The 22789-nt window shown below is 45.4% G+C and overlaps 1 protein-coding gene across 1 annotated transcript in view; it reads left to right on the top strand.

Moving 5' to 3' along the window:
- The window catches only part of DNAH12 (dynein axonemal heavy chain 12), a 181808-nt gene extending 160523 nt beyond the window's left edge, over positions 1–21285 (top strand). Inside the window, exons 68-74 of the mRNA XM_084840071.1 lie at positions 7664–7852; positions 9287–9390; positions 9632–9836; positions 10753–10890; positions 13153–13244; positions 13883–13950; positions 20892–21285. Of these exons, the coding sequence (XP_084696197.1) occupies positions 7664–7852; positions 9287–9390; positions 9632–9836; positions 10753–10890; positions 13153–13244; positions 13883–13950; positions 20892–21082 (987 nt within the window). The 3' untranslated portion in view covers positions 21083–21285. The remainder of the gene's footprint in view (positions 1–7663; positions 7853–9286; positions 9391–9631; positions 9837–10752; positions 10891–13152; positions 13245–13882; positions 13951–20891) is intronic.
- The last annotated feature ends 1504 nt before the right edge of the window (positions 21286–22789 follow it).

Here is a 22789-nt window from a genome sequence, read left to right as displayed (position 1 = left end):
AGAGTGGTCTTATCACTGCCTCCTTGAGGGCTGATGGCATCAGTCCCTCCTCAAGGGAGGTGTTCACCACCGCCCTGATCCCCTCACCCAGTCTCTCTCTGCAGCTCATAATGAGCCAAGATGGGCAGGAATAAAGTAAGCAGGTGGTCAGCTTTACAGATGAAAGCACCTTGTCCACTTCATTGGAAGGAAAAAGCTGGAACCGATCCCACAAAACTGGTTTGCCACAGACTGCCTCTCGCTCGCTAACTGTATTCACTGCACACGGAATAACACTCCTGATCCGATCAATTTTATCTGCAAAGTGCCTTGCCAAGGCATCACAGGAGGCCTTAGAATGCTCCAGTGGTTCTGGAGCACCAGGACCGACCAGGCTCCGGACCATTTGGAACAGCCACCTGGGACAGCACTCTGCAGACGCGATAGAGGTGGCATTAGTATTCCTTTTTTGCTGCCTTCATCGCCACGTGATAGGCTGAAGATACAGCTCAAGCCCATGTCCGATCATCTTTGGAGTGAGACTTCTGCCACCGGCGCTCTAGCCGTCTCACCTTCTGTTTCAGAGCTCGTAACTGTGGATTGAATCATGGTGCAGTTCGAACCCTGTTCAGGGGGAGAGGGCGTTTTGGAGCCACCCGATCTAATGCCCCAGTGATTGCAGCATTCCAGCCACCCACCAGGGTCTCGACCAAGTGGCCGTTTGCGTGCTCCAGAGAATCCCCAAGCGCGTTCAGGAATCCATTCGGATCCATAAGATGCCTGGGGCAGACTATTTTAATGGGTCCTCCACCCCTGCAGAGGGGTTGTGGAACCGAGAAGTCCAACGTCATCATATAGTGGGAGCCTGGGGAAGGAGGACCAGCCAGCAGCTGCACCAGGTGGATCTTGAGCCTGAGCCTGCTTCTGCCCCCGCCCACAGGTACTTAAGGCGGGGCTGCCAGAGGCACTTAGCGTCGCACTTGGAGTCGCGTAAGATCTGAAGACTCACCCACCTGCCTCTCCAGAGACACCAGCAGCCACAATACCAGCAGCAAATAGCGGCAGCAGAGGGCAGCAGCTTTAAAGACAAGGGGAAAGGGGCAAACGTGGACTATCTGCTCCTTCTTAGCTGCTGTTCTCTTTTATCTCTTTTATATTCTTTTAAACTGTTGTGCATTTTATATCCTAACATTTTAATATGTGCCTGGGAGGACTATTGGGCAACTCAGGGGGTCGGGGAGGTGCCACCATAACTGTGGTCACGGGCAGGGGGAGGTATGGCATTGGGGGATTAACAGACCAGCTGAGGAGAAGAGGGGCTAGACACCTTACAGCTGTCCCCTCTTCTGGTTCTTCCCCCAACCTGATGGTTCCTGGCAGCCTTACCAGTCTGCCCTCGGGTCTGGTGGTGTTGCTGCTGAATGCCAGGTCAGCCCAAAATAAGACCTCCCTCATCCATGATTTGATTGTGGATGAGGGGGCTGACCTGGCATGTATTACTGAGACCTGGGTGGGGGAACTGGGAGGGGTCACTCTCTCCCAGCTGTGCCCTCCTGGGTACTCGGTGCAGCACCAACACCGACTTGAGGGTCGGGGAGGGGGGGTTGCCGTGGTCTATAGGAATTCAATCTCCCTCTCCAGGCTTCCTGCTCAATCGAGTGCAGATCTTGAGTGTTTGTACCTTGTGTTGGGTACCCAGGACAGATTAGGTATTCTGTTGGTGTACCGCCCACCCCGCTGCCCATCAGACTCCCTGCCTGAGCTGACGGAGGTGGTCTCGGACTTGGTGTTGAGGACCCCCAGGATGATGGTCCTGGGGGATCTCAACTTCCATGCCGAGGCCGCTGTATCCGGGGCGGCTCAGGACTTCATGGCTGCCATGACAACCATGGGGCTGTCCCAACATGTCATCGGCCCAACGCATATAAAAGGACACACGCTTGATCTGGTTTTCTCGACTGGGCAGGTGGATGGTGATCTGAAAGTGGAGGAATTAATATCTGTCCCTTTGTCATGGTCAGATCACTTCCTGCTGAGGTTTAGACTTCTGGCGGCCTTTCCCCTCTGCAAGGGTGGGGGACCTATTAAAATGGTCCACCCCCGGAGATTAATGGATTCCGATGGATTCCAGAGGGCTCTGTGGGGTTTTCCTGCTGGTATGGCTGGTGCTCCTGTCGAAGCCCAGGTCGCTCTGTGGAATGCAAAGATGACTCGGGCAGTTGACACGATCACGCCCAAGCGCCCTCTCCCTCTGAGCAGAGTCCGGCCAGCTCCTTGGTATACACCTGAGCTGAGGGCAATGAAGCAAGAGGGGAGACAGCTAGAACGCAGGTGGAGGAAAACTTGTACTGAGTCTGACCGAACACAGGTAAGAGCCCACTATCGAGCCTACTCTGTGGCGGTGAGGGTGGCAAAGAGGCAGTTCTTTTCCACCAGCATTGCATCTTCTCAGTGTCGTCCAGCGGAGCTTTTCCGAGTGGTTCATGGCCTGTTACATTCTGGGCCAGGGGGAGAGACGGTGGAACCCTCGGTAGCACGCTGTGACAAGTTTGCGCGGCACTTTGAGGATAAAGTCGCTCAGATTCGTCATGAATTGGACACCACCATTAATGCAGTTCCATTGGTAGAGGCGTTCAGAGCACCGTCTGGTCCAGTTTTATTGGATGAGTTTCAGTTATTGAGGCCTGAGGATGCGGACAAGGTGCTTGGCCAAGTCCGATCGACCACTTGTGTGCTTGACCCTTGCCCTTCATGGCTTATTTAATCAAACAAGGAGGGGTTGTCTGGCTGGGTCCAGGAGGTTGTAAATTCCTCCTTGAGAGAGGGAGTGGTGCCTGCCGCTTTAAAAGAGGCAGTAATTAGACCACTCCTGAAAAAGCCTAACCTGGACCCAGAGGATGTTAACAATTATAGGCCAGTGGCCAACATCCCCTTCCTGGGCAAGGTGCTTGAGCGGGTGGTTGTAGGACAGCTCCAGGCACTCTTGAATGAAACGGATTATCTAGATCCATTTCAATCGGGCTTCAGGCCTGGTTTTGGAACGGAAACTGCCTTGGTCGCCCTGTGGGATGACCTCTGCCGGGAGAGGGACAGGGGGAGTGCGACCCTGTTGATTCTCCTGGACCTCTCAGCGGCTTTCGATACCATCGACCATGGTATCCTTCTGGATAAGTTGTCTGGGTTGGGAGTTGGAGGCACTGCACTACAGTGGTTCCGCTCCTACTTGGATGGCCGATTCCAGAAGGTGGTGCTGGGGGATTATTGCTCTGTGCCATGGCAATTGTGCCATGGGGTTCCACAGGGCTCTGTTTTATCCCCCATGCTGTTTAACATCTACATGAAACCGCTGGGGGAGTTTATCCAGAGGTGTGGGCTGAGGTGCCATCAATATGCGGATGACACCCAGCTCTACCTCTCTTTCTCATCAAACCCAGGTGAGGCAGTGGCTGTTCTGAATCAGTGCCTGGGCATGGTAATGGACTGGATGAGGGCTAATAAACTGAAACTCAATCCAGACAAGACGGAGGTACTGTTGGTGGGTGGTTCGTCTGCCCGGCTAGGTGATATTCAACCTGTTCTGGAGGGGGTTGCACTCCCCCTAAAGGATCAGGTTTCGTAGTTTGGGGGTGCTCTTGGATCCGGAACTGTCACTTGAGGCACAGGTGAACTCAGTGGCACGGAGCACTTTTTATCAGCTTAGGCTGGTATACCAACTACGCCCTTATCTGGACAGAGATAGCCTAGCTACAGTTATCCATGCTCTGATAACTTCTCATCTGGATTACTGCAATGCGTTATACGTGGGGCTGCCTTTGAAAACGGTCCGGAAACTTCAGCTGGTCCTAAATAGGGCAGCAAGATTGTTAACAGGGACTGGCCTGCGAGCTCATATTACGCCAGTACTTTTCCAGCTCCACTGGCTGCCGGTCCATTTCTGGGCCCGATTCAAAGTGCTGGTGTTAACATTTAAAGCCCTTAACGGCTTGGGGCCAGGTTACCTGAAGGATCGCCTCCTCCCATATGTGCCTGCCCGGACCTTAAGATCATCATCAGCGGCCCTTCTCCGTGAGCCCCTGCCAAAGGAAGTGAGGCAGGTGGCTACTAGGAGGAGGGCTTTTTCTGTTGTGGCACCCCGGCTCTGGAATGAGCTCCCTAGTGAGGTTCGCCTGGCGCCTACATTGTACTCCTTTCAGTGCCAGGTGAAGACCTTTTTATTTTCCCAGGCATTTTAGCATTTTAGCTTTCTAAATTTTTATCTTTGCTGTTTTAAATCTGTATTTTAAACTCCTGTACTGCTGCTAGGTTTTATTGTGGTTGTATTGTTATATTGTGGTTTTAATGTTCTATATATTTTAAATTGTTTTATTGTGTGTTGTTTGGTTTTAATTTTTGTGAACCGCCCAGAGAGCTTCGGCTATTGGGCGGTATAGAAATGAAATGAAATGAATGAATGAATGAATGAATAAATAAATAAATAAATAAATAAATAGTGATCTGACCATGACAAGGGGGTGGTGGATATACCCCCAACTTCCAGTTCACTCCCTGCTTCTCCAGAAACAAACACAAGGTCTAGTGCATGACCGGCTACATGGGTGGGCCCAGTTAGAATATGGTGCAGCTCCCAGGAAGCCATAGTCTTCATGAAGTCCCGAGGTGCCCCCGTGAGGATGGCCTCTGAATGTACATTGAAGTCTCCACACACCAATAAGTTAGGGGACTGCACACACACATCAGAGACCACCTCAAGCACCTCAGCCAGGGAGTCAGTCATGCAGCAGGGTGGATGGTACACGAGCATAATCCCCAGACTGCCCTTTGGGCCCAACCTCCAGTCCATGCACTTAGCAACCTTGGTCTCTCCGAGAGGGGGTCTGGTACCAAGGACTCCCAGTAGATAACAGCCACTCCCCCTCCCCGATCCCCAGCCCTCGGCTGCTGTGCGTACAAAAATCCAGCTGAACACATGGCCGCAAGAGTTGGAGCAGCGGCCTCAGCCAGCCAGGTCTCCATAATACATGCCAGGTCTGCACCCTCATCAGGATCATGTCATGGATGAGGAAGGTTTTCTGGGTAACAGACCTGGCATTGCAGAGCAGCAAACAAAGGCCAGAAGATGGAGTCACGCCTCCCCCAGCCATCCTTTGGCTCTGGGCAGGCCCAGAACAGGGGACAGATATTACACATCTCTCCTTTGTTCCCCTTACCTGGCATGGCCTGCTCCTAGCGCTCCGCCAGCGCCTGCTGCCCAGCCTCTGTATAGTCTGGCCCCCCATATGGGTGATGCACAGAGACCGCAAAGAAGAAAGTCAGGTTGCTTACCTGTAACTGGAGTTCTTCGAGTGGTCATCTGTGCATTCACACAACCCACCCACCATCCCCGCTTTGGTGTCAATGTCATGTTGGTGTTGGTACTGGAGTTCCTTGGTGCTAGGGGGCCACAATTGGCACTCTCCTTGGAACTGAGGGATTGAGCAGGAACCCGTTAGAGTATGTGCAATAGGTTGGTGGGGGAGGGGTTCCCACCAATTTTTCCTCAGCTATAGAAGTTTCCCAAATTGAGCCCATATTTGTGAATGAATAAATGACCACTCGAAAGAACTCCAGTTACAGTTAAGCAATCTGACTATATATATGCAACATTCTGACTTTCTGGCTGCTGCTTTAGCTGTACTGGCAGTTGTGTGGGGGCACTGGGCACGATGCTCCCCCCCACCGCTGCTTTGCTTCCCTGCTGTTTTGCCCCCTCCCCTCTCAATCCTGGTTAGTCAGTCAGTCTCTTGCTTCCGCCTATCACGTGGCAGCAGGAAGGGAACAATTGGGTCCCCTTATTTTACAAAACATCTTACAGAGGTTGTCAGAGCAAAGATCCAACACACACCTCTGTACAAAGTTATTGGGGAGGGGGGAATTTGGGGGGGAAAGTTAGGAAAAGGGAAATGTTTGTTCCCTCTCCACCACCACCAAGTGTTCTGCCCCCTTACCAGCAGTGACAGCAGATGTTGGTGGCTGTAGTGGTCACCTCCAAATGATTCCCAGGAAGCAGCAGTAGTGACCAGGTAAGGCTTAGCATACAATACAGGAAAGTGCTGCATTGATTAGTCTAGGCTGCAGCCACACACCATTTGAAATCACAGTATTTTCCCTAGTATAATAGTGGTAGCAAGCTGAACCAGTCAGATGCTGCTTTAGGGAACACACAGCCAATAAGGCCTCTAACTGCTGCGGTGCCCTCATTGGCTAGATATACCTCAAAGTTAGTGAGCTGATTGGTTCACTAGGGAAAATATTGTGATTTAAAATATTGTGCACGACTGCAGCCTGGACTGGCCAATGCAACATTTTCCTTTACGGCATGCCAAGCCTTGTCCGACCACTATTTGTTTCGTGCCCTGGCTCTTTTGGCACACTAGGTGACTGCTCACTTTACCTCTCCCTAGAAACAGCCCTATTTATTCATATTGCAGATAGGGAGCTAAGCTTGGGAGATGGCAGCTTGCCTGAGGCCACCTAGTGAATTCACAACAGAGGTGAGAATTGAACCAGGAGTTTCTTAGTTCGTAGCTCAGCCTCTTAGCCATGAGATTACAGGCACCTCTACAGTAAAGGAAAATCTGGGAGCCCCTAGAGCATTTTGCTTCCATTCCATGACATCATGAGGATTCACTCCTTATATGAGGAACATATCAAGATTCCCTTTCTCAGCAGCCTTCCTTTATTTTTCAATGGAGAACAACAACATCTAGCAGCTGAAAAATAGTTGGTACACCCCACATTAATCTGCATTTTTAAAAAAATCTGATTATTTGAGGGCATTTTTACAATGGAGTAAACTGGAAAAAGCACAGGAGGGGCACTGGATGTCGATGATGTCATGTAATGGACCCGAAAACTTCTGTGAGTGGCCAATCTCAAGTGTGCATTAAATCGCTCGTGTAGAAACACTATGCACTAACTCTCATATCCAGGAGTACCTCACAGTCAGAGTCATTAGGGCAGACTTAACCCAATTAGTGATGAATAAACCTATGCTTTACAATTCTCAAGATCTGCTGATTGTTAGTTTCACTGAACCATGGCTAGACACCAAGGCTGCAGAAACTGCGTCAGATGAAGAAGACAGAACTGGAGGCCATCAAGAAATTGATCCTATTTTACTCTATTTGTCTATACAACAGGGGTGTCAAACCTCTTTCAGCCTGAGGGCCAAATTCAGTTTTGGAGAAGCTCTTGGGGGCCTGTGGAGGGCTGGGTTGAAGGCCAAAGGGCAGGGGCCAATTTTAGCTCAAAGCTCATGCTACCAGTAACTAACCCTTAGGAGAGGCATTTTCAACATTTCAGAATGGGGAAAAATCTGTGCAGAAGTTGGGAAACTACCAAACAATTGGTGGTTGGCAGGAAGGGGGTGGAATCAGGGGAAGGAGGCCAGATTGGGGCCCCAGGCAGGCCAGATTTGGCCCGCATCCTGAGGTTCAGCACCCCTGCTGAACTGTACAATCTTGTTTTAACTCCTGGAAAGATAGTAAGTAACCATTTCCCCCCTCTAGGACCCATTATATGCAGAGCCACTCAGCCCCACAAATGCCTGCTGAGTCCTGCATTAATGATACCAACTTTGATTAAAGGAATGCTTTATCGAACCTTTACGTGACCTACTTAATAAACTTAATTTATTTTGTCCTAGAATCTCCCTGTTAGTCAGCAGCCAGAAGTGTTTGGATTGCATGATAATGTAGATATATCAAAGGATCTCCAGCAAACAAAAATCCTCTTTGAATCTCTGCTACTAACACAAGGAGGAAGCACACAAGGGGGGTCTTCAGGTGGTGGTGACAGCGCTTTATACGAAATTGCAGATGACATCCTTAGCAAGGTAATATAAAGCCAAGTAAAATAAGTACTAAATAAATAATTACTCTCCTGGACATACTTAGGATATGTCTACCCCAGAGTTATTCTGTTGCTGGTAATTTCATTTCATTTGGTATTGTTTAAGGCTCCCCCTATCCTTCCCCCTTTAGTGCAAATTCTAAGACAGCCTTTACATGAGGAGTTTCCTTTGAAGAAGAAAGGAATGGAGAATTAAACCATTTGTAAGAATCTCATGTGCCAGTGTTCAAGTTGAGCATGTATTACAGGAGTCAAAACATAATCATAGACAGTACCAGATTTATAGCAACATCAATTCAGTCCCCCAAAATGTATACCCCCAAAATCCTGCATTTTAGTTCTTCTCTTATGACCAGATACAGACTGGTTTCACCAGGGCTGGCCCTACCGTTAAGCAAAGTGAGGTGGTTGCCTCAGGTGGCAGATGCTGGGAGGTGACAGCAAGGTGTTGGAGATTGCTGTGGATCATGCAGCCTGCCCTGCCCTGCACTGCCCTGCCCCCACCCCACCCCACCCCAAGCTAGACTGCTGCCTTCAGGATGCTGTCCCATTACCAGTATTGAAGAATTATTCAACTGCCAGTCCAGTAGGCTTTTGTACATGAAATGAGTATGGGCCTCAGGCAGCAAAATGTCTTGGGCCAGCCCTGGGTTTCACCCACACACAGGCACAGTAGGACTCATGTTCTAGATACTTGGAACCAGTGTTGGTAGTTACCTTTAAAGCCCTAAATGGCTTAAGGCCAAGATGCATAAGGAACCGCCTCCTGCTGTACCAAGCTGCCGAGCCCTAAGAACTGACAGAGAGGCCTTTTTCTATGTCCCAGCCATGGCGCACTTGATGGGGACAAGAGAAGGGGCCTTCTCTGTGGCTGCACCTAAATTGTGGGATTTTCTGCCCTGCATGCTTGGTTGGCACTCTTTTTAGAGTGTTACATCACATAGCAAATATCTTCTTGTTTAGTCATGTACTGGAGGCATTCAAGATGAAGCTGGACAGCCATCTGTCAGGGATGCTCTGACTTGGATTCCTGCATTGAGCAGGGGGTTGACTCAATGGCCTTGTACGCCCCTTCCAACCCTACTATTCTATGATTCTTCTCTCAGATGTGTACATTTTATCAGGTCTTTGTTTTTATCTGATGAATCTGTTTTTATTATATTGTTGTTTTTGAAAGTTTATTGTACTTTATGATTAGTTTTAATTCTTGTTAGCCACCCTGAGTGATGCGTAAAATTATATAATTTTTATAAAAATTAAATAAATAAATCTAGGTGATAGTGATTTGTCTGGCAGTTTGAATGCAACTGATATCACCATCATTCACCATGAGTTTTAAGTTTATTATGTTACCATAGAAGTAATTAAAACTGACTTATATTGGTCAAAATGCAAACAAGTATGTCAACATTTCTAGCTTCCAAGTGATTATGATATCGAAGCTGCACTCCTTAAGTATCCTGTGAGATATGAAGAAAGTATGAATACTGTGCTGGTACAAGAAATGGAGCGCTTTAACAAGTAAGGGCTTTGTTAACCTTATTTATAGTTTTGGGCGTTCTGTTTTATTTTTCTTGGTAGGCATTAATCTCATATGGATTTTATTCATTCTCCTAATTCTACACTGGGATCATTTGAATTACACTTGTTTTCTAGCCATCATAACATTGTGGTGTCATTTTTGAAATTAGCAGTTAGTACCATTTGCAGGACATCTAAATTTTGTCATTTTTAGTCTCTCTGCCTTTTATTGCACATGTAGTTTAATACGAACCATACGTACAACTTTGGTGAATTTGAAGAAAGCCATTAAAGGATTGGTTGTGATGGATTCTGAGCTGGAAGCCCTTTGTGCCAGTCTCCTTATTGGAAAGGTTGCAGAGAACTGGGCTAAGCGTTCATATCCAAGTTTGAAACCACTGGGCAGTTATATCCTTGATTTCCTGGCTAGGCTGAATTTTTTACAGGTAAAACAGCAAGAATTACACATTATTTTAAACTTTTAATGAATTAGATTAATAATAAATCATAATTTTTGGAATTTATCTTAGAGTAGTTGTTGTTGTTATTATTATTACTTATATCCCACCTTTCTTCCATTGTGGAACTCAAGGTGGCTACATATAGTTCCCAGGCAGTCTCCCCTCCAAGCACTGACCAGACCCAAACCTGCTTAGCTTTAGCAAGGTGGCTGCCTCATGTGTCTTCAGACCATGTCTTGGGACCTTGTATGCCTCAGCCATGGGCTGCTAAGGTTTGGAGGTGCCAAGGAAGTTATAAGCCAGATCCAGGTTTACTTACAAGGAGACCTTATTGAATACTTACAGCACACAGGTGGACCCAGTGGTTGGATCAGACAGCTTCTCTGAACAAAGAACTATGGTGCAAGATGGGTTTTATACCATACATGTTAGCAGTGAGGCAGCATGACAGCGACAAGAGTTAATTAGAGTTCATCTGCAACTTTCTCAGCATAGCCTAATTGTGCTTGGTTCCCAGCAGAGACATCTGTAGCTTTAAGACAAACAGAGCTCCACTTCCCAGACACATCTGAGACTCTGATAAGATAAATGATACCAGAGCTCATTAGCATGGAATGTGCTGAGGTGGCCATATCGACCTTTGACTCATCTTACAAAGCCAAGGAGCCCCCTTGCAAGGAAATTGCACTTAATATTGAACCAAAACAGAGAGCATTATGGATCTCTAAGCCTCTCTCAACTACTGTTAGCTTGCTTACAGGCCTGGGGCCTTACAGGCCTGTCTTGGGAATCTTGTCTGTAAATGAGCTTTTTACTGGCAGAATTTGTTAATATGATTTTGTAAAATATGATTAATCTATAGCTAGCATTTTAAAATATATTCTTCTATTCCTCTTCCAAGGATTGGTATGACTCTGGAAAGCCCTGTGTGTTTTGGCTGTCAGGGTTCTTTTTTACACAAGCTTTTTTAACTGGAGCGATGCAGAACTATGCCCGGAAGTATACTGTCCCTATTGATCTACTGGGATATGAATTTCAGGTATAACTACATTGCAAAGGCTACACTTTACAAATTAGAAATGGATGTGCTAGCAGAATGTTCTAGTAGATTACTGTGTTCATTTATAGAGTTTTGTACCTGCATCTGTTTTGATGTGGGATCAAACTCTTGACTGATAATATAGTGGCATAGTCTGCTAACTCTGATAGGGATCTAAAGAATGGCACAACTAGTTCTGTTGCCCAAAGGGACCTTGGCCATACAGTGGCAAGAAAAAGTTTGTGAACCTCTTAGGATTACCACATATTTCCAACTTAAAATGTTATTAGATCTTAATCTAACCCCATAATCCTAGATAAAGAACAACAGATAACCTGAGTAAACAAATGACACACAAATATGATGGTTTTTCAACATTTATTTATCCACAACTGATTCAGCATTCAATATCCATGTGTGAAAAAGTATGTGAACCTTTAGATTCAGTACCTGCTGGCACCCCCTTGAGCAGCAATAACTTCAAGTAAGTGTTTCTGGTAACTGTTGGTCAGTCTGTCACATCAGTTTTGAGGAGTTTTGGCCCATTCCTTCTTACAGAACTGCTTCTACTCTGTGACATTTGAGGGCTTCCTTGCATGAACAGCTCGCTTCAGGTCCTGCCACAACATTTCAATGGGGTTTAGGTCCGGACTTTGACTAGGCCATTCTGAAAACACAGAATTTCTTCTTTCGCAGCCATTCTTTTGAAGATCTGCTTGTATGTTTAGGATCATTGTCATGATACATGACCCACTTTTGGATCACCTTCAGCTCACAGACGGCTGGCCTGACATTCTCTTCTAGAATCGTCTAACACACTGCGGAATTCATAGTTGTGTCAATGATGACAAGCCTTCCAGGTCCTGAGGCAGCAAGGCAGGCCCAAACCATCACATTACCACCACCATGCTTGACGGTTGAGATGAGGTTCTTCTGTTTGAACTCAGTGTTTGTTTTTTTGCCAAATATAACATTTCTCACTGAGACCAAAAAGTTCTACCTTGGACTTATCTGTCCAGAGTACATTGTTCCAGAAGTCTTGGGGATCATCTATGTGATCTTTAGCAAACTTTAGCAGTCTTTCCTGATCGTTGAGTCATGAACACTCACATTAGCCAAAGCAAGAGTGGCCTGCAGATCTTTGGACGTTACTCTGGGGTTCTTTTTGACTTCCTCGGTGATGTGCCAATTTGTTCTTGGAGAGATTTTGGTAGGACAACCGCTCCTGGGTAGAGTGACTGTGGTCTTGAGCCCTCTCCATTTGTAGACTATCTGTCTGACAGTGGATTGGTGAAGCCCCAAATCCTGAGAAATGGTTTGTAACCCTTTCTAGACTGATGAGCAGCAATAATTGCTTTTCTGAGGTCCTCAGAGATGTCTTTTGATCATGGTGTGACAAATTTCCACACAGCTGTATTGTGAAGACCAAACTCACAAAGTTTTTGATCCTTTCATAGGGTGGGGCCTCCCAAATTCACCCCTGAAGATCTACCTAATTACTTAAACACCTGATTCTAATTATTTAATTGGGATGATGCAACCAGGGGTTCACTTATTTTTGCACATACCCTGACTCCTACATACTCATTGTTTGCCTAATTTATACAACGGTTTATTTCACAAGACACAGAATTGGTTAATATAAAGCCTATTGGAAATTTAGAAAGGACTGGTTTTGATTCACGAAGGCTATCATGGTAAAGGATTCACAAACTTTTTCTCACCACTGTAGATTTCTCAGCCTCCATGTCACATAGCAAACTACTAGTGAGACTAAGGGGACTTTCAAATGCAATTATGCTTGCTTCCACACTAGATACCTGAGTGCTTCTGAGGCATTGCTTATCCATAATTAGCTGGAAGAGGAACTAAAACAAAGTGCTTAATATAGTGCTCGACACAACACTTAATATAGTGCTGTGTTATCCTGCAGTGCCATTGCCTCTGGCCAGTATTCTTCTATTTTGTTTACTCAGAAGTAAGTCTTATTAGTTATTACTGAGTGGGTTCCACCCTTAAAGGTGACCTAGAAATAATTTTAGATATATTTTAGATTATTCAGCAAAGGTCCTCCCCAGTATTAATTAAACGTTTCCTGTTTGCATATCTGTTGGGAAGAGAATTCTGTCAAAGCTGACAGCACTGATCATCTATTAAACAGAGAGATCCTCATACTCTTGACGGGTCAGGTCTTGTATACTAAAGACTGAGGTATGAAGCAAAACTGCATTGAAAAATTATTGGTCTTTCCATTTCATTCAGGTTATCCCCAAGGACACTTCAAATGTTGCTCCAGAGGATGGTGTTTATATCCATGGATTATTTTTAGACGGGGCTCGCTGGGACAGAGCAAAGTCAGTACTTCAGAAAATATGAACTTGTTAAACTGCTTCCCCACCCAATTCCCTGCATTGAACGTTTCAGTATTTTGACATTCATATTTTAATATTGAAATCAGATTTTATTATTACAATAATGTTCTTTTTTTCTAACAAATTAAATGTAAAAGCAATAGGAATGTATTACTTTGCTCTGGTCATCAGAACTATACATCTGATTAAGTTTTTTATTTATAAAAATATAATCAGATGTATTGTTTGCTCAGTTGATTTAAAAAATGAATTTCTGCTTGAAATAAGGGACTACTAGACAAACATTCCCATCAACAGTGGTACGTACACAGCATATTACCATAGCAACTCATCATTTTAAGTTACTTTAAAGTCTCACTTTATGGAGACATTAACCTGAACTAAACACCACCTGGAACTTTCCCAGCTGGTATGCTTTTCCTATTAATTGTTTGTGCAGATCCATCAAATTTAATAGGGGAGCTTCATTAGCACATTAAAGCACACATAGAACTTTATATTGGAATACTTGTTTTTAATTTGTGATGAAAGTTCAGATTCATGATAGTTCAATATCTATTTCAATGTTGCGTGTGTTATTTTAAGATTGTTTTTCACCATTTCTTCATTTCTTTCACTAGGGGACTCCTAAGTGAACAACACCCTAAAATACTCTTTGACGTGATGCCAATCATTTGGATAAAACCAAGTAAGTAAAGTGGATCTTTGACAGTAGACCAGGATTTATTGATCAGAACATATGTCATTTGTGTTAAAACACACACACACACACACACAACAGCAGACTGGCTTCCAGGTTGTTTCTAGGCACTAATCAGGGTGCTGCATTTGTCCTATGAAGCTCTATAAACAGCTTCAAAATACATGAAGGATCATTTGCTCCCATAAGAACCTACCCATTCTCTTAGAATCTAAGAATTTGATGGCAGTGGCAAATTTGGTAGGTGTGGGGTGCAGCCCCTGGTGGATTTGGGAGGACAATGCATATCCCCAATCCTCAGACGTTTCCCACTCCTGTCTTAGATCATCTTCAGAGGCACTGCTTCAGATGGCCCTTGCTTTCACAGGTTAGGTAGATGGCAACTGGGTCTTTTTGCTCGTCAGGTGGGTCTTATGTACCACCTAGTGGTCAAAGGCAAAATCACTGTTCCAATTAAGTCTTTTAACTGTCTTTCCAGCCTTTGAAGCTCAGTTTTGCTATTTTGCCTCACTGAAGTGGTCACGGATTCACCTCTCTGCATTCTTCTGACTCAGGCTTGTTTTTTCCATTTTTCCCCTAACTTTTGTATGTCTCTGTGTTATTGCCTGTTCTCTTTTCTTTCCTTCCCAACCTTTTTTCCTTTTAGGGAAAATAGTAAACAACCACCACCACCACCAGAGCTTCTCCGCTCTTGTCAGATACTTTCATCATCATCTCCAACAATCACCACCCCTCCAATTTGGCCAGCCTTTTCCCCCTTATGCCTTCGGCTCTGCCACTTTCTATGGGGAAAGCAAAAGGAAAGTCTGTTTCTGCCCACAAATCTCCTCATAAACCTCGCCCGGCAGTCTCCTCAGGCTCTTCACAAGCTACCTCCATGTGGCCTCTGTGAGCAACAGAAAGGCAATAATGGCAGCCATTACTGACCCTCCTCCCATTTGCACTGAAGTGGCTTGTCCATCTACAGCTTATGAAAAAGCAAGCCTTTCTGTTGCATCCGGAGCTCCCTTTTCTCCACCTTTGGGAGTTTTCCTCAGCAAGGCTCAGAGCAAGATCGAGTGCCTGCAATGACATAGCCCTGGGTGGTATGGATGTTGGGAGTTTGGGAGGAGGAGGAAGAAGAAGAGGAGGACAAAGAGGGGGGAGCATGGCCTTATGCAGGAGCCCAGCTTTTGCTACACCGTCTCCCAGGCAGTTGGCCAGAAGGAGCCTTAGGGCAGATGAAGATCTCTCTGATGACAGAGAGGAAGACTCGGCAGGGAATTCGGGCAGTCTGTTTCCGGTGCAATCTTTCCTGGAGGAGTTCCAGGGGTTCACGGACTGTCCTGTGGGAACAGGGGCATCATCCTCCAGCCCACTGCTTTTTCCCGCCAAACACCTGTCAATCTCCTACAATTAGGCTGCAATCTGGGGGGATTCAGTTTCTCTGGAAATTCTACCTTCTCTGCTATAGCACTTGAAGGAGGCTTTATTAGCTGACCTGGCTAAGGATGCCTTGGTTCATTCTCAGCCTTTAACCCTTTCTGTGTCACTTACATCTACAAATGCTGTGCAGCCCTCTGGCTCTCTCCTAATGTCACAGCAGGCTCCTTCAGCTCCAACTCAAGACAGGGTTCATATATCTCCAGATCCTCATGATGTGCCTGGGAGGAAGTTAAAAAAGAAAATGTCCAACCCAAATCTGGACTCTCCTAACCCAGATGAGAATGATGCAGACTTAATTTTCCTGGAGTGGACTGGTGAGTACAACCTCGGGGGGCCTGAATCCTATCACCTTTTCCAGGACTCCCATTGATTCCTTCAGAGGAAGCTCCTCAACCCTCTACTTCTAGGATGGCAGCTGTCTATCCTGATCCTCAGCCCAAGACCAAAGTGGTGAAGCTGCCTGCTCTTATCCCAGAAGTGATTAGAAGTCAGTCTTCTCCCAAAAGAGGGTCTATGACCCCCCTGGCAAAGGCAAAGTACAAGCTGAAGGGGCAGGATTGCAGCTTGAGGTCGATAGACATATGGTCAAGGAACACCTAATTACTTTGAATGAGTTCAAATCTCCAGGGCCAGATGAACTGCATCCTAGAGCAATAAAGGAACTGGCAGAAGAACTCTCAGAACCGCTGTCTATTCTCTTTGGGAAATCATGGAGGATGGGTGACATGCCAGATGACTGGAAGAGGGCTAATGTTGTCCCTATCTTCAAAAAGGGTAAAAAGGAGGCACCTGGGAACTACAGACCAGTCAGTCTGACATCAATCCCTGGGGAAATTCTGGAGCAGATGATAAAGCAATCCATCTGTAAGCACCTTGAAAACAATGCAGTGATTACTCGAAGCCAACATGGATTTGTCAAGAACAAATCCTGCCAGACGAATCTGATCTCATTTTTTGATCAAGTAACCTTCCTTGTGGACTGTGGGAATGCTGTAGACATAATTTACTTCGACTCATTTTACCGACCTCGGAAGGATGGAGAGCCTTGTGTGGCACAGAGTGGTAGGCGGCAGTATTGCAACCGAAACTCTCCCCACGACCTGAGTTCAATCCCAGCAGAAGCTGGTTTTCAGGTAGCTGGCTCAGGTTGACTTAGCCCTCCATCCTTCCGAGGTTGGTAAAATGAGTACCCAGCTTGCTGGGGGAAAGGTAGTTAGGACTGGGGAAGGCAATGGCAAACCACCCCGCTATAGTCTGCCAGGAAAACGCTGAGGAAAAATGGCGTCCCTTATGGATCAGTAATGACTTGGTGCTTGCACAAGGGAAAAAAAAAAGGCAGCACCTTTCCTTCTTTTCCTTCAGCAAAGCTTTTGACAAAGTGCCCCATGATATCCTGATGAGCAAACTAGCTCAAAGTGGACTAGATGAAACAATGATCCAGTGGATCCACAGCTGGCTACACAATCGGACTCAAAGAATGCTTGTCAATTGGACCTTCTCAAACTGGGGAGAGGTAACGAGTGGGTACCGCAGAGCTCAGTTCTGGGCCCAGTGCTCTTCAACCTTTTTATGAATGACTTGGAGGAGGAGGTGCAGGGAATGCTGATCAGATTTGCAGATGACACAAAATTGGGCGGGATAGCTAATACTTTGGAAGACAGAAACCAAATTCAAAGTGATCTTGATAGACTGGAGCGCTGGGCAGAAAACAACAGAATGACATTTAATAGGGATAAATGCAAGTTCTTCACCTAGGAAAAAGAAACCAAATGCACAGTTATAAGATGGGGGATACGTGGCTCAACAACACTACAAGTGAGAAGGATCTTGGAATTGTTGTGGATCACAAGCTTAATATGAGCCAACAAGGTGATGTGGCTGCAAAAAAGGCAAATGCTCTTTGGGGCTGCATTAATAGAAGCATAGCTTCCAAATCCTGGGAAGTACTAGTTCCCCTCTACTCAGCACTGGTTAGGCCTCATCTGGAGTACTGTGTCCAGTTCTGGGCACCACTCTTTAAGAAGGATGCAGACAAACTGGAGAGGGTTCAGAGTAGGGCAACGAGGATGATCAGGGGACTGGAAACAAAGCCCTCTGAGGAGAGACTGAAAGAACTGAGCATGTTTAGCCTTGAGAAGAGAAGACTGAGGGAGGATAGGATAGCGCTCTTCAAGTCCTTGAAAGGTTGTCACAGAGAGGAAGGCCAGGATCTCTTCTCGATCATCCCAGAGCGCAGGACACGGAATAATGGGCTCGAGTTACAGGAAGCCAGATTCTGGCTGAACATCAGGAAAAACTTCCTGACTGTTAGAGCAATACAACAATGGAACCAATGACCTAGGGAGGTGGTGGGCTCTCCCACATTGGAGGCATTCAGGACAAGGCTGGACAGCCATGTGTCAGGGATGCTCTGACTTGGATTCCTGCATTGAGCAAGGGGTTGGACTCCATGGCCTTGTAGGCCCCTTCCAACCCTACTATTCTATGATTCTGTGATTCTATGATTCTGTGAGTTGAATTCTCTTTGCAGCACAAGAAATCCATTGCTATTGCTAAAAAAAAACATTATGTTTTAGAGCAGCTTATTATGGATCAAATTAAAGTCCCGCTTATTGATGCGCCTTTGTGGTCTCCCTCCAGGTTTCCCCCAAAACAGTGACTACATCAGTCACCAGTTTTTCTGGTTGGGGAGCTCTGTGCAAGGGGAGGATGGTTCAAAGAACATGGCCCTTGGGGGAGTTGCAGCTTCCTATCAGCCTACTAGAACTCCAGGTGACTAAGCTAGTTGTTCAGCACTTCATGCAAGTACTTCCTCTCAGATTGGGCTTCATCTAGGTGGACAATGTCACAGCCAAAGGCACGCATCAACCATCAGGGAGGAATCAAGTCTCCAGATCTCAAGGCTGAGGTGGACTCCTTCTTTGGGCAGAACATCACCGAGAATCCATCTCTGTAGAATACCTAAGCACAGGACAGAATACTCAGGCCAACTGGCTAAGCAGGAAACAGCTAAACCAAGGAGAATGGATGCTTCACCCAGAAGTCTTTGAAGAGATAGTCTCCTGTTTCAGGAGAGTCCAGGTGTTTCATTTTGCATCAGAAGCCAGTAACGGAGATGACGGACACCCTGTCCTCTCCATGGCCAACTGGGCTTCTATACGCTTTTCCACCGCTCCCTCTTCTCTCCAGGTTTCTGTGGAGGTGAAGGAAGAAAAGGCGAGACTTATTCTAGTGGCTTCCTTTTTTGGCCACAGAGACCTTAGTTTCCCAACCTGATCAATCTGGCAGCGGCTCCTCCTTGGCCCCTGCTTCTGTGGGACGACCTGTTATCTCAAGCCCATCTCCTTCACCCAAAGCTTGCATGTCTTCATTGATATGTCTGGAAATTGAACAGAAACATTTTGCCAAAACAGACCTCTCCCCCATGGTAATTGAGATTATATTGGCCTCTAGGAGACTATCTACCCACAGAATTTACCAGAGTACATGGAAGATTTTCTCCACTTGGTATACTAGGAAAAGGATTTGAGGCTCAAAAAGCCAGAATCTCAGAACTTTCAGCATTTCTGCAAGACGGTTTGGCTATGGACCTCAAGCCTGATATGCTTAAGCATCAGGCTTTCAGGCTATCTAATCTTTTGTCCAAAAAACCAGATAGATCCATGGGCTCTCATCCTTTTCTTCAACAGTTACTGTGCAGAGCTTTTTCAAAGTCACCTCCAGTTCAACATCGTTTCCCTTCCTGGAATCTCCATAAGGTGCTTTCAGCATTTCAGGTGCCACCCTTCGAGCCCCTGAAATCAATATCTCTCCAACTGACCTCTTTCAAAGTTTTATTCTTGGTGGCCATAACATCAGCCAGAAGGATCTCCAAACTTAATGCCCTCTCTGTGGATAAACACCTATGTGTATTCCATAAAGATAGAGTAGTGCTCCGTACTAACCCCTTTTTCCATCCTAAAGTTCTGTCTCCTTTTCATTGTCAACAAGAGCTAATTCTTCCCACTTTTTGTCCTTCCCCTATGCACCCCTCAGAAAAGAAATGGCATTCCCTTGTTGTCAGGAGGGCCCTGGAGGCCTATATCAGCAGAATAGAAACTTTTCAGCAGTCAGATTCCCTGTTTGTTTCAGTCCATCCTGCTTCCTTGGGATGGAAGGTGTCTAATGCCACTCTGAGTAGGTGGTTAAAGGTGTGTATTTCCCTAGCCTATTCCTGCATGAAGTTGTCACCGCCTACCAACATTTTTGCCCATTCTACAAGAGCAGCTGCAACACTGGCAGCTTTTTTCCTCAATGCTCTGCTGCATTGATTTCTAAGACAGCTACATGGTCAAATCCTGGTGCAAAGGCGGCGGCGGCAGCCAGTCAGGAGACCAGCCGCTGCCCCCGCCCCTGACGAAACGCCGCCGAAACGCCGCTGGGACCCACCGCTGAGAGGGACATTCGGCCACAGTAAGTCCCATCCCGGGGGGGGCGGGGGGCCGGTGGAGAATTTCCCCACCAATTTCGGGGGGCCGAATGCGTTGGCACTCGGCCCCCCAAAGTTTCGGGGAGAAATTCTCAGCCATCCCTAGTGGAAACACACCCTGAATAGGAGTAGCGATTTTACTTTTGACCACTAGGTGGTGCATAAGACCCAACTGATGTAATGTTTTACAATCTCTTTTATGGGTAAGTGACCAACAGTCTTTTTTATGGTGGTACCATAGTTGTGGGATATATCTCCACGGACACTCATACAGCACCACCCTTATTGGTCTTTAGGCACCTGATCAAGACAATTATATTCTCCCAATCTTTTTGCATGAATGATTGCAAAAGATTGGGAGTGGGTTGTTGTTGTTTTGCTGTTGGCTTGGTTTATTTTAAGTGAGCTAACTCCTGATTTAGTCATACTTAAAGCAGATCAGTTGAAATCAGTGGCACTTAAGTTAGTCATCACTAACTTGTCCCATAGATTTCATTGGGTATAATCTAAGTATGACTAAATCTGGGGTAAACTCATAGAGATTTTTAGCTATCATTTAAGTTTAGTCTCTGCTTGTTGTTAACCAGTTTGAGAACTTACTGAGTTGAAAGGTGATGGGCATGTGTACACACACAAATAAAATTAATTATGTAAAAAACTAACTCCTGATACATTCAAAACTAGCATGTCAAAACTATGCTACGACTTCCACCCTGACATGCTAATTTTGTATGTGCGAGTACTTTATATAAAGTAGCATTCAAATGTTTGCTTGCCAACCTACCAACTACAGAGTAGTACAGTCCAGCCACAGATGCACTATGTATGGTTGCTGCTTCTCAGTTTTGCCTCTTGATCAAACTGACTCTGGTGTGTTATAGTGTAGTCTATTAATTTCTTTAAATAAAATAAAATAGTGAGTTTTAATTCATTAGGCACCACTGAATAAAAATCACCTTTTTATTTAGCATTGTACAATACAATATTCTCAATGTTTTTAACTTATTGCATAATATTTTTTCTTTTTTCCTTGAAGCAAAAAAAAAAGACATAAAGAAATCAAATGCCTATGTGTGTCCACTCTACAAGACAAGTGAGCGTAAAGGAATCCTTTCAACAACTGGGCATTCTACTAACTTTGTCATTGCATTAATGCTATTAACCAATAAACCAGTCCAGCACTGGATTAAACGAGGGGTTGCTCTGCTTTGCCAACTGGATGACTAATTTTGTAGAACTCAGAATGAAACACGACAAGACTGAATGTATAAAAATATTTTTACTGTATAAAAATATTAATGTATTTTTCTATTCTTTTGTAATGCGAATGTCAGTTGTTAGCATGTAATATGGCATACTTGATATATAATCAAAGCATTTTGAAGTTGTTGAAGAATAATATTAATAATAATAATATGCTCCTCGCCTGCAGCTCTTTGTGCCTCCCAAAATCCAATCTGGAGGGTATGAGAAGGGTATGGGAGGTAGCACTGCAGGCGTCAAAGGGATGGGGAAATTGGTGAAAATCATCTCCCTCACCCTTTCCACAGGCCAGAGAGTCCTGAGCAGAACATTGCTCAGAGTGTTTCTGCTAGTGGGAGCAAACTCTGGATCTAATCCTGTGTTTTTAATGCAATTTGAAACTTAAATGTGTGGCCAACTACATTATTGAAATCATTTTCAGTGGAGAAAACAAATGTGGATTATGTGGAAGGTGTGGACACAATACAGCCAAAAGTAATCCCCCTTAAATTCCATTGATTTCAAATGTGGAATTAAACATGAGTGAAAACAGTGATACTTAAATGCCTAACAAATGCTCTGTATTTCCACTCTGCAATACAAACAGAATTCTTGGGCTTCATATCATTTTCTCTTTAGCTATATCTGATATTCTTCCATCCATTTTATATGGAGGAATCTCTTTTTAAACTTTTTATTGGTACAATATTTTCTACACACATTGATCATATCTATATCTGGAGAAAGGTACTGTCCTTATCTAGTTAAAGTTAGTCTTGCTGACATTAATTTAAATTAATAGAACTTAGGGCGCAATCCTATGGGTTGCGCCCTAAGTACTCATAAGCCCCCGAAGTCAGAGGCTTACAAGTATCTGATGTAGAGAGGGAGGCACCTCACACCTCCCTCTCTGCATTTCATTTCATCCGTCTAGCGGAGACTTTGGGGATGGGGAGGGAAGAAGGCTGGGGTAGCCAGAGGAAAGACTGTAGGACTGCTGCCCTGGTCTCCCCGACTCCCCTGGGAATGCTCCCTTCTTCCCATCTCCATGCTCAGTTTTACAAGCACAAAGAGGTAACCGGTGCGGCTACGAGGGGGAGGAGGCAGGGAGTGTGGTTTCCTGGCTTCAAGCTCGGAGCCAAGAAACCAAAAAATCCTGTTTCCCTGGTGCTGTCTAGGGGACATCGGATTGCTCCCTCCATTTAATAATTTAAATGTATAGACCTTAAGGCCATTGCAACTTCAGCTGGACTTAAACACAACAAACTTGATCTGGATTCTCTCTCTCTCTCTCTTTCTCTCTCTCTCTCTCTTGCACACACACATACACACACACCGGGAGAGAGAAAGAGAGAGAGAGAGAGGTTCAGTCATTTCTGTGCTCATACTGTAGGAAGTGCCATTGTGATAGCATAAGTGGTTAAAATGTTCTCTCCATTTACAGCCTAATTCACATTGAGGTTTCACTGCACAATCCAAAACTGCGAAGCATCACACAGGGGTACATTGGGCACATAACTTATTGTAGAGTCACAGGCCTCATCATGGCCAAAATACCTTTAAGAGTTGTTCCCATCATGTTCCACCCCATTGCATTTCCTCTCCAGCAAACAGGTTTGTTCAATGCCACAATCTTCCATCTAGTAATGACTCCTACTATTAGAAACATAGTTCTGATTCATGCTTCTTTGT

This window comes from Heloderma suspectum, chromosome 2 (assembly GCF_057233095.1).
Source record: "Heloderma suspectum isolate Gila_16-S chromosome 2, 16-S_ref, whole genome shotgun sequence".
In the NCBI taxonomy this organism is placed as follows: domain Eukaryota; kingdom Metazoa; phylum Chordata; class Lepidosauria; order Squamata; family Helodermatidae; genus Heloderma; species Heloderma suspectum.
This window is presented reverse-complemented; position numbering and strand designations above follow the sequence as displayed.